Source organism: Canis lupus, chromosome 18, assembly GCF_011100685.1.
Source record: "Canis lupus familiaris isolate Mischka breed German Shepherd chromosome 18, alternate assembly UU_Cfam_GSD_1.0, whole genome shotgun sequence".
NCBI classification, from domain to species: Eukaryota; Metazoa; Chordata; class Mammalia; order Carnivora; family Canidae; genus Canis; species Canis lupus.
In genome coordinates this window covers 29225867-29238837 of record NC_049239.1, presented here as the reverse complement: position 1 = coordinate 29238837, position 12971 = coordinate 29225867, and the positions used below count along the sequence as shown (strand labels likewise).

The 12971-nt window shown below is 37.9% G+C and overlaps 1 protein-coding gene across 7 annotated transcripts in view; it reads right to left on the bottom strand.

The window, feature by feature from the left end:
- Window positions 1-10048: 10048 nt before the first annotated feature.
- Window positions 10049-12971, bottom strand: part of LRRC4C (leucine rich repeat containing 4C) — a 1155661-nt gene continuing 1152738 nt past the window's right edge. For all 7 annotated transcript variants that reach the window (XM_038562992.1, XM_038562989.1, XM_038562991.1 and 4 more), the window contains one exon: window positions 10049-12369. In XM_038562992.1, the coding sequence (XP_038418920.1) occupies window positions 10405-12327 (1923 nt within the window). In that variant the 5' untranslated portion in view covers window positions 12328-12369 and the 3' untranslated portion in view covers window positions 10049-10404. The remainder of the gene's footprint in view (window positions 12370-12971) is intronic.

Sequence of the window (12971 nt, the reverse complement as noted above, 5' to 3'; positions counted from 1 at the left end):
TCTACCTTCTCTTTCATCTGCTTCCTGAAGCCTCAGGCACTTAACCCAGACAAGTTCTTCTATTTCAAAATCCCTTTGCCTCCACTCTGTTTGGCCTTATAACAATTCATTCTTCCTGTTGCCCTTTAAAAACTGCTAAAGAGATCTTCCAGATGAGAGCAGATTTCCTTGTTTTACATTCTCAATGATGTGATCCTGCAATTTTACCTTATAGTTAGTACCACAGCTGCAATTAAATAATTATCTTTGTCATTTGTCTTCCCTTTTTAGCCTGGGACTCATTTTTAAAGTGATAACACCAAAGTCTAGCGTAGGACCTGGCATGGAGCAGAGACGGGATAATTTTTTAATGGATTTTGAGAAATGGTTTTCTCTTCCTCCCCATACCTATCAAATGGCATGGTTCTGTCCTTTACCCACTGGACTTCCTGTATTGCATACTAGGTCGTCCCACCCACCCACTCAGTTTTCTTTTACTATTTTATATTATTTACTAAATTTTCTATTAATGATGACAAGATTGGCACTGCTAATCCAGAGAAGCTTCCTGCTGCACAACTCTGGCTGGATTTGTCAAAGGTATTGTAGAGCCAAACTAAAATGAAGTCCCTTATGTCAGGGACAAAATGGGAGATGATCAACACAGGTGCATAAAGGAAATTTGACCTAACCTTACAGAATTTGCAACTTTCCTTGGAAGTCAGTAAAGAACACCAGTCAATCCCCAAATGCCAAGTCTGTTCACATTGTGTCTGTACTTTCTTGTTCCCCTGACCCAGATAACCTGATCCAAATAGGGAAAAAGACCAATAGGCAACCAAGCAGCTACAAAAGTCAAATAATTTCTATTATTAATCCCGTAAACATCCCTTAGCCTGTGAGTATCTAGGAAGTCATTGTTCCCATAGCTTTGAGTCGGTCTGCTTGCTGGTTGAAAGCATAAAGCATTCCAATAAATTCATCTTTCTGCTTTGTTTTATTCCTTAGTCGAGTTTGGCATTGGCCACAACTCAGACTCCATGTAGCTAAAACTTAGTGAGCACACAACCCTTCCTTCCCCAGCACCCATCCAGAAAAGCATGTTCTATCTACTTCATCTGCCAACTACAAACATTATCTTCGACCTCCCACTCACCTCCATATTTCTACTAGTTAACAAATATAACACATCTTGACTTCCTCTCCTCTCCTCCACAGCATCTAATGAGACATCAGTCCAGCTAACTAAGCTTGCCTTTTCCTTCAGGTGGATCCTTTAACACGTCCTGACTAGTCATCTCTTCACTGTAGTAGTGAAAGGGTTTCCAAAATGGCTTTCTTTTTTTTTTCTTCTACTGCCATGCAAGGGACCTATCCAGAGCTCAAATCTGAGGATACCACTCCATTACTTAGAAAATGTTCATACTTCATCATCATATATGCTAAATTCAATAGGGTCACCATGGTTTAAAGGTCTTTAATCATTGTCTTGGCCTTGTTTTTTCCTCCAAATAGAATTATTTTGCTCTGAAAACATTAAACCACTTACAGTTCTATCCTATATGATGTTGCTTGTTTCTTGACCTTCCTGTACATCGTGCTAGAAGAGCTAATGTATCCCCAACGTCCACCGGGCTAACTCCTATTCATCTATTAGGGCTTAAGCCAGGCATCACTTTGTATGAGAAGCAAACATGATTTCCCCCCTTTAACCACACAGCCTACATCTGCTGCCCTGCTCTCTACTTACACAACATGCACTGCTTTTTCTGTTCAGTGTATCTACTGTATTTGCAATACTGTGATTTAGTACTCCTTGAAAGCAAAGACTATGTCCTTATTCTTTGTATTCCTGACACCTTTTCTCAGTGCTGGCATATAGCAAACACTCGATGAATGTTTTTTGCATACATGAATACAAGTATTTAAGAATGAAAAAAATACCAAATAGAGTTGAAGATTTAAAACTGACCACTGGTGCTATATTAAAAGATGTATATACAACTAGAGACACATTCTCGTTGGTCACTCATACCTTTATATAGAGAGACAGCTTTCCAAAAATATTTTAATGCTGGTACATATAACCAAATAATTCTCTCATGTGGTCATCTATCTTTATGATACCTTCACTTGGATGCATTCATTATTTATCAAGGGGAATGCTTTTACTTAGTGTGAAAAATAATTACAAAAACTAAAGTATAGAGGCTTAGATTTGTAAGGGATACTTGGTTGAAATAAATTATTTTTTATTCAGAATTGGTCATTTGAATCTCTAATTTTCAAGTTAAACCTCTGGCTTTGGGAGTATAACTTGCATTTTTGGGGTGTTTCTTTTTTTTTAATTATCGCTTTTAGCTACTTTGCAAATAAAAAAGTACTGCCTAAAAAAATGTATTGCCTAGTGTTTACCTCTTATATAGCTTAGAAGACTTTAAACAGTGTGTTGTATTGTAAGAAAGAGAAGTTGGGTGCTTTTATTGACTTCACGAAAACAGTTTACATAATGAGATGTTAAAGAACTATTGAGATTCGTCAAGAGGCTTTTTCTTACATGGAAAGGAGCTGGAATATGATACTTCAGCTACTGTCTTATTCGTGAATGTATCCATCAAAGACATTTGATTAGAATATAAGAGTGAATCATAATGAAATCCTACAAATAAAATACCTAAAACTGATTAATTATGATGGTAATAGTATTGACAGATTCATTTCTTCTTTGAATGCTAGCTGATCCATAATGTTTTTTGTTTGAAGCTCCTCTGTGAAGTTCAACATATCAGTATCTCGAACACTGCTACACTACCCAATCAAGTGCTTCAAAGATACTGGCCTACCAATTTCATTAATAAATTTGAATAAGGAACAAATGAGGCTGACACTAATAACCAAAGTATGTCCCCAAGAGAAGGCTGTTGTTTTCCAGGAGGAGATGACCCAGTAGAATCCAAGGCATGGAATATTCTGAGAAGAGCATCAGGGTTTTCTATTCTAAATAATAAATATCATTGCTAAATTAAGGTTTGAGATAGCCATCTGAAAATTCCAATTCTCTTCTTTCATCCTGGGTTTTCTTTCTAATTTTCATGCAGCGGAAAGAGTTTGCTCTCCATTTCTTCCTTCCTAAAAGGGAGAAGACAATGCCTATCCTCTAGGTTTGTGTAAGTACCGGAGATGAGGAGTATAGGGGTCCTGTAAATGGTAGCTACAATAATATGATTGTTGACATGCTCACCCTATAACTGATCCTTGAGGGAAAGTTCTGTTTTCTGTACTTTTGTTGGACTCTACAGAGTGCTGTCTGGAAATTATTCTAGGGAATTTGAGATAACAAGCATTTGCTCTTGTGATGACCTTGCCCAACTTAGAAACAAGGTATTTCTGGCCACTGCTCCCCGGTAGCCAATGTCATCTGACATTGCCATTAGCAATGAGATAAGCACATTAATTTGAATCACGGAATCAAGGTAACAATTACTAGGACGTTAGGTCTAGAGGAGGGTGACCAACCATCCTGGCTTGCCCTGAATCAAATACTCCCTAGGATACAGGACATTCATTGCTAAAACCACAACAGTCTGAGCTAAACCAAGATGAATTGGTCACCCTATCAATATAGGGCATGGCTTTGTTTTGTTCATTGTTGTGTATCCAGAGTCTTCAACGGTGCCTGGAGGTTGCTCAATTCATAGTCACTATGGGAATCGGTCTATTCAAACCTACAAATAATCTCACCATGTGTTCTCCTTATACCACTTCCTTTTTCACTTTCCCAGTGTTTTGTTTTCTTTCTTTTTATTCTGTTTAGGGCTTCAAAATATCAACAGTTCTACATACAGACAAATATGCTATTCAGGAAACATTTGACATGTTATTTAAAATATACTCACACACGATTCTTTCAAGGCTCAACAAATAAGAAAACAGATGAAAGTGCTTTCTAAGCTATAAAGCACACAATTTTTATTTTTGAGTTAACTTAGGATTACTTAATGGTATCCCACTAATTTCCACAAGCCCAGTTTATTTCTGATTTAATTTAATCGTGGATCTTTACTTCTTAACATGAATGCTTCCTCTGATTACTAAAATGGCTTTTAAATAGCTGTTATAAATCACTCTCAAGGTTTGTTATAGATTGAGTTTTATAAGAATTTAATGATAATGTCAATAATTTGAAACCATGTTGACCAATAAATGATATTTTTTTCTTATTAACATATACTTTCTAAAGATTAACCAATATGTATTGGCATTTGTCTTTGATAGGAAGTATGGTAACACATTTGTGTTTATAAAATTATAGATTAGATAAATTATACATATTTAAATTATATATATATATATATATAAATATTCTGCAGCTTTTTAAGCATTTCTCAAGATTGTGAAATTCCTGCTTTCTTCAATTTTCTTGGAGGCAGAGGTTACATTGATCATAATAAAAATAGATCCACTAAGATCCATTATGCAGAGTTCAAAAATAGAAATTAAAAAGGTACCTCACTCCTACAAAACCTAGGAAATAATTTATTGACCTGTATGAGTTGTCCCCAGTATCATTAGGGTTGAACTCTAGATCATGTAACTAAATGCTGTGTCGAAGTGACGGATTCTGATTTTACAGACAGTACATCTGGAGACCTGAAATCATGCTGAGAAAAAATATACTTCTACATGGTGTAAGGATATATATTGAAAAACAAAAATGCAATTAAGCATATAAAAGCTGGTATTGATTTTTTAAGAGTGACTTGTTTGCAAGACTCTTGAAAAAAAGTTCAGATCTGAATACATAGCTACATGACATTTTTATGGTCAGAGTGAACTAAAGTTCATTAATAGTCAATTTATGTTGAGAAATCTTTACAATTATGAGTTATCCTGTTTGAAGGATGCTGGAAAGAGAAACTTTATTACTTCTCTCTTTCATTTTGTAAAACTTTATTTTCTTAAAAACAGAACTAGCCATAGGACTGGGAATTCCACTTCAACATTGGAGTTTTGAGACATTTTACACATTTTGTTAAGGTTAATTATTCTTTATAACGATTCCGTTAGTAAAGAAACTCATGATTTCCCTAGTATTACAAATTATTTGATTTAAAATTTTAGAGTAGCTTCCATAAAAAAGTATATACCATAAAATATATCATAATTACTTTTGTGTATGCTTCAATATATTTAGTTGGATTGACATGTCACTCATTTCTCTTAGAGAACTATACATGCTACAAAACTAGGAACTGTGCTTAGATAGAAGTTAAGTTTTTATTTTTACCTCTTTCAGTGGGGGACTGTGGGCTGAGAAGTAAGGAGATTTACTATTTTCATTCAGAAGCCTTACTGATATATGGACCTAATCAATGCCGGGGGCTCCCATCATGGGTTCGCATCACCATATCCTGGGGCTGAGCGAGGTGCTAGTCTGCCAAGTTCTCAGGATTACGAGACATAAATCAGAAGGGATTCCACTGCCACCCCAGAGACCAGTCCCTCTCCTTCAAACAACAATGAAGCTTCCCTTTCATCTGGGTTAAAAGCCATATATTCCCTACTTCTGCCAACCGGATAAAGACAGGATTGATGCCATTCGGACAAATGTAAATTCAGCAGTTCAGTATCGCATGGACAGTAAAGTACGGCTTTAATAATCCAGAAGGTGAAATTAAATTACTGGGCCAAATATGGAAAGATCAGGCTTTCTGGTCTGGAGTTTTGGAGGTCCTTACTCTCTGTGTTTTGTTCAGTGGATGTATGAGAATCTTTGTTTATGGTGCATGACAAAATCTACAAAACAGAAAGATCTTCTGGTATCATGTGCTTTCATTAAAACAGCTCAATTGATTGTCTTGCTGCAAATCCCGCCCCCCTCCTTTTTTTGTTTTTTCCTTTTATTTATCTTAGGCAAAAGCAAAATGAATGGCAGTTTCACTTACTGCTGCTAAACATTTGTTATACGATTTAATTATATAATTGTATATGTGATTTGTATGTATTTCTTAACACTAAGAAAGGTCGAAGCCTCAGAAGTTTTGTTGGCAGCACTTGAAAAAGAACAAAAGGACATGAACCGATGTGTGTTGTGAGAATGCTTCGCTCAGCATCTAAATTTGGATCTTAATTGATAGTGAACTGTCATTCATTCTACATTTCTTTTTTCCTCGCGTGGAGCCAGATGTATCTTATTTTGTATCCTGCTAGAGCATGGAAAGACAACCGTGTCACAACTGTTTTCTATCTAATACGGAGTTGTTAGGAATTTGTACTTCTCCTTATGGCAGAAGAAAAAGAATGGAAGGGACCTTGATTATTTTAAGGCAATTTTGGAAACTCATTTTTATGGAAACTAGCTTTTGTACAGGGGCCCTGGCTGGCTCAGTCAGAAGAGAGTATTACTCTTGATCTTGGGGTTGTAAATTTGAGCCCCATGTTGGGTGTAGAGATTACTTAAAAATAAAATCTCAAAAAAAAAAAGTAGCTTTTGTACAGAAATCACATTCTAATCAAATATAAGTACATGCATACCGTTTAGAAGGAGATGTTTTAATACGTTTTGACTCTGTGCTAATATGTTTTATGGGAAACAAAGGAAGTTTCCTAGAAGAGTCTGACTCCTCAGTCGCCCATATGTTTTGTGTGTGATATTTAATGATATCCTCGTCTTCAATATCCTTATTGAAATTAGTAAGATGAAGACCAAATCAACAATTGAACGCATTGAAAATTACATTGCTTTAGAGCACTGCTCTGTGTTCAAACCCACTCATCTGATCCTTCTACTTATCTAAGCATCTTGAAGATTATCCCAAAAGGATAAGGGATTCAGGGTTGTTGCAGATGTGTTTCCACCTTTCAATATTTACCTTGGAAAAGCTGAATACTCTGGGACCATCCACTTAATATTCTATTTTCATGTTTCAGTAACTCCTGTTCTAAAAAAAATGGCTTCTTTTCCTCTCCCTGCCCCCCACACAAATACCCCTTCTATTGTCAAGTTATTTTCCAGCATTCTATATATATTCAGAATTTCATAGTGTGGAGTCTAAAATACCCTGATTTTTTAACTCTTTGATTACAAGGTCTCAGAGCAATCTTGGACTTGCAACATTTTTCTCCTCAAACAAACACTTGTCAATGTTCCAAGATCAAAAGACCCATTTCAATTTGGGAAAAGATGGTATTTGATTACAGAATATTCAGGATATGAGGGAATAATTAGTAAAGCTGTATCAGGCCTATGTGCATGAGCTATGCCAAATTCTTCTATTTTGCCACTGAAAATGTATTTGTACACATTCCAAAGATTTAGGAGATTGATGAGATAGCCAGGTATATGGGATTTCTGATAGAAAAAGGAAATGTTGCAGAATCTTCTTTCTAAAACACCCCTGATATTTCCCTGAAACAAATTGCATACCTTTAGTAGGAAAAATACACACACACACATACACACGTGTGCGCACACACAAAATTATCATCAGATTACATTAACTTGGTTAATTCTAAATGACACGTTTTGGGTGCACATGAGTATTTAAGAGTACTACCACTTGGTTGCCTTTGGATAGAATAAAAAGAGTGATTGACATAGAATTGTGTTTGGCTACAAGGATATATGAGAAATATAGTCACATGACCTTTAAATAGTCATGTGACCTTTTTCTGGACCAAGAGGTCCACTGTGTGATGGTCTCTAACACATCGTGCAATTCCTGTACTGAAGGACAAAAGCCATGTATGTTATGCAGGGCAAATACACCGCTAATCATGAACCTCTCGATACATACATCTAGGTAATGCACCTATAGCACTCTACTCTTCAACCCCAAAACCCGCAATGAGGACCTTTGGTCAAAGTGTTTCTAAATTTACTGTGAAGGTCAAGTTTTGGCTTAACCAGTCTTTCATCAGTACCTTTTCTTCTAGAATGTATTTACTAGAGCCACCATAAAGTCCCTAGGATTGAAATGTATGCTCTTTCTTACTTAATGTTTTAGTTTGAGTTTGCCTTTCAGTCTGTTTAGTAGAATTTTTCAGCCAAACCTCATAGCCAAGGGGAGTTGTGTGCTGGGACTAACTCCATAAGAATTATCAGCTTAAAGTGAATGAAGGTTCAGAGTCAGCAAAGAAAGAGCTCGGTGAACACAAATCAAGTAGAAAAGGCAGGATTCTTTTCCCTCTTGGCTTATACCACTCCTCTTTATAACAGCACTTGCTGGATCTTCCTTGGTGGGTTGTTTGTTTGCTTTGTGATCTGCAGCTTGGGAATATATTAAGTACATTCTAGAGTGAATAGTTTGGCCAATGACAGCCAACATGTGTTTTCCCCTTTCTCGGGTCTTCTCCACAGTAAAAGGAAATGTGAACTGTGTTCCTAACACAGGGAAGTAAAAATACAAGGGAGGAAAAAGCTACTGGAGAATTAGTGATTAAAACAACAACAACAACAACAACAACAAAAAAAAAAAAACCAGAAAACCTAACAAACCCTTATGTGGTCTTACTCATGTGCTTTCCCTTCATTCCAGTTTCTCTGACCTGCTTTGCTAGTAATGATTGATTTTCCACATCTGGAGATCACAAAACCCGGGCGTGAGCTCCAGCCTGCAGAGGTATGTGTGAGTATACACAGTGCTCATCCATTAGGAGATGAAGTTTTCTCCAGATTGGGCATCACTCGATTCACCAGTGAGGTGGTAGGTTTCAAGGTCAGTAATGAGAGGTGGCTGTTTTCACTGTTTCCCGTAGATAAAGACAGAAGTCATAGACATACTGTGTTAAAGTATCAGGAGAGCGCCGAGGTACCAAGAACCAGCAAGTTCCTCTTTTACTTGGAAGCTAGCATATGTTCTCATACTTAAAATTTCTCCAGTTCCTTAAAGTACTGTTAGTGAATTACCACCGTATTATCATTGCTGTCTCCTGGTGAGCACACACCCATCCTGGCAAATCCATACTCACACATCTTTACAGCCTTGCAATCTGCGTTTGAAAGAAGAGAGTCAGATCTTCCAGAAAGGATGGAAGAAACCATAAATCAAGGTTTCTGTAATAACAGTAACCCAATATTTTTGAAATTTTAGCTTCTCAATTCACAGCCTAACAGTAAAATTAGAGCTAGCCCCCAGTGGCAGGCTGATAGTTCTCTACTCATGTTTCGTATAGATTGAGAGATTTAAGAGCAAGAAGCAGGTCTTGTCAACTGTGTACCCACAGTACTAATATCAGTACTTAGACCATAGAGGAAGGTCTTTAATAATTATTGTGGAATTGAGCTGAATTTGCTGATACTCAGCACCAAAAATTATTTTTTCAACTTCGATAATTTAGAATACCTTCACATTCTCTTGTATTTTATCTAGCCAGTAGGACTTTACTTAGGAGACAGTGAATACACTATAATGAAACTTTCTTCCAAGTGGGATTGAATTTACTTCACAAAATCATTACTTTTTAATCTGAGCATTCTACAAAGAGTGCTTCTAATAAGAAGGAAAAAAATACCACAGCATCGTTGAATATAGATCCAACACTCAAGTCAACTAATGAAATAGGACCCCATAGAGATTGATGCTGTGACGGAAGAGTATAATACTTTTTTCTTTCTTAGAAAGTAGGAAATCTAATTACCTTCAAGTTTCTCACATTGGAGCCATACTACAAATGAGTTGTGTCCAGGTACAGAAAAACCAACAATATTTTATTTATAACCTTATTTTTTTAGTTTTTGAACTACAAATTCTGGTTCTAGAGGTGTTTAAAAGATAATGGGTTTTATGATGCTCATATGTAAATTAATCTGTTTCCTTTTTTTGTTTTTTGTTTTTTTTTCTTTTTTCTTTTTTCTTTTTTTTTTTTGCTTTGTCATTGAATGATTCTCCTCATAAATACAGAACAGGTCATTACATGAAAAATATAAGATCTTGCATGTTTTTAATCTCGTTCTCTCTTAAAAATCTATTTCTAATATTGCATTCCCCATTGGACTACTTCAGAGGGCATGAAGGAAAGAAAGGAAAGAGTAAAAAAAAAAAAAAAGAAAGACAAAAGAGACTGGATCTCACCACTAGAATTCACCATAAAAATCTCAAAGTGTAACAGAATTCTTACAAAATTTCCTAGGCCAGTTCTTTAGGGACTTGAGATCTCCTATGAAAAATATGGCAACCAGGGAAGGCAGGGATGAGATGTGGGAAAATAGTAAATAAGTGCAGCAAAAACAGGTTCTGAGGAATACACATAATTTTGTCTGCTTTAGATCACAATAGAATTTTTAATAAATAAATTTCTTTTCTTTTTTGTTTTTTTTTGTAAAGACACTTTTTTGAAACAGTAGATTTAGCCCAGTCATTTGTGTCATTTTTAATAAACCGTCTTTTTGTTTTATTGTTTGTTTTCTGTAACTCTGTAAAGGTTTTAGATTTGAGTCTCTTGTACATTGTCTTTAGAGTTCATTCGGATCAATAACGGTTCATGCACTGAACTGTGTATTGAATTTATTGTGTTAACTGTTGTTGTGTGGTTGAAGGGAGATTTGTAAGAGTTATAGTGATTTAGGTGCTCATGCTCGATAGCAGGCATGGGCAGGTGGCTTTCCATGGGCGTATCTCCTGTGATCTCATCATCCACATTAATGATTTCCACAGTCCTTGTCGGGGCGTGATGGTTTTGCCGATGGTGCTGCTTCCTCATCTTGTAGAAAATGACCAGCATCACTGCAGCCATGAGTGTGATCGCCACGAAACAGCCGATGATGATTTTGGTGGTCTTCATGACCTCATCGATTCCTGGGATCCCACTGTTTATATCAGTCACTGGGATGGTGAAAGTCTTTTCTGTCGACCTTGTGCTCTGTGGCGTGAGAGAGGTGGTCACATTGGTGGTCTCCCAGTCGATCACTGGAGTGGGGCCCACGTTGTTATCTGTGGTCCGTGCCTCATCCTGAGAAGGTTCCATAGTCTCTACTGTGACAGTTGAAAAGTAAGAGAAGGGAGTAGTGGTTGCTGCAGTAACATTCAGGGTGGCTGAAGCAGTGGTATTTCCAACGGAATTACTCACCATACACGTGTACATGCCTGTGTCTTGCACGGTTACATTCGTGAAATTTAAAGTGCCATCACTGAGCACAGCTATCCGCACTTTGTACGCCCCATGTGTCATGACTGTTCCATTTGGAGTAATCCAAGATACAGAGGTCAGGGACGTGGAGGCCCGACACTTCAGCTCAGCTGCCATGCCCTCAGTGACATTGAGGTCTGCTGGAGGCTCCACAATCACAGGAGCATAGCATGTGAAATAATTCTGGTCAAGCTCCCCGATGTACCTCCCTTTCAGATTGGGGGGAGTGTTACATCTAGCACAACAAGCTGTGTTGGAGGGGGCCATGTCTTTTATCCACCAGCTGAGCCACAGTATGTCACAGTTACAGTTCCAAGGGTTGTGATGTAAGTGTATCCGCTCTAGATGATGCAAGGGTGTGAAGAGGTCATGAGGCAGTAACGTTAGATTGTTGTGTGCCAAGTTTATCTCCACGAGTGACTGAAGGTTATCAAAGGCATTCCGTTCAATCACTTGAATCTGGGACTGGATCATCCACAGTTTTTGAAGGTGCATCAAGCCCTGGAAAGAGCCAGGCCTGATGGCCGACAAATGGTTCCCAGAAAGATCCAGCTCATCTAGTTTTATGAGAGGCGTAAGGTTAGGGATTTCGCGGAGGTTGCACATGGCAAGGTTCAAATACCTCAAGTTGGACAGACCTTCAAAGGCACCTTCTGAGATGTATGAAAGCCTTTTCAATTCCCCTAAGTCTAGGCGGCGCAAAGAAGGGATTCTGTTAAAAGCATAAGAAGGAATGCTTTCAATGGGGTTGTTCCGCAACCAGAGCTCCTTCAGTTTAGACAAATATACAAAAGCTCCATTTGGGATGGTAGTAAGACGATTGTCAAAGAGTTCCAGAGTATTGAGGTTTGCCAGACCATTGAAGGCCCCGATTTCAATTGTTCTAATATGATTCCTACTCAACTGTAGGATTTCCAGGTGCCTCAAGTGCTTGAAGCTATTCACCTTGATGATCTGGATTTGGTTCTCATGGAGGTTCAGCAGCCGAGTGTTGGTGGAGATGCCATCTGGAACCTCACGTAGGTTTTTCCGGACGCAAATCACCTTGCTGAACTGGTTGCTGCAGGAGCAGACAGAAGGGCAGGTTTGAGCCCGCACCAGACCAGCCACCACAAGAAGTTGAAGAGCCAGCAGCACCACAAGCAGGGGGTCGAATAGGGCCCTGTTAAACCTAGGACCTATCATTATCTGCTGTGGATGTAAGGTCATCTTGTTCAACATTCATAATTTATCTGGTGTTGGTCCTTCTGGAGTTCAAATAGTCTGCAATATAAGAGCAAAAAAAGAGTTATTAGATCTCCGCCAAATGTCTTTCTGGAGCCGTGTCAGTGATGCAGCGTATCAGCAAATGCCATCATTTCTCGGACTAAGCAAACAACAAATCTAATGTCCCTCACTGAGCGATGCCGCTCATATTTATAGAGAAAATGTTTCTGTACTTCAAATTAGCAGTCATCCACAGCCCATACCCATCAAATATGCACTCACAGAGGAATGGAAAAATGAGGTAATTACTAGAGTGTTGACCAACCAAGTATGACTTGAATGCATGAGGACACACAAGATGTCCTCCACCAGTAGGTTCAATGTCCAGATGAGATTGGAAAAGTTCAGAAAATAAGCTCTGGGATACCCAACCAACTAAAAGCTTCCTTGCAAAACTGGTAATAGCTGGTATTTCATTGAGGGTTATCCTACGTGACAGGGCCCAGTGCAAAATGAAACTAGGGGATGGCTTCTTCAAAATTATGAAGAATTTCAATTCTGTAACCACAGAGCACTTACCAAGTGTGGGCCCTTCTGAGAATGGGGCCCTTTTCAATCGCATAGGTTGTGTGGACTGATCCTTCATCATCCTTACAGCA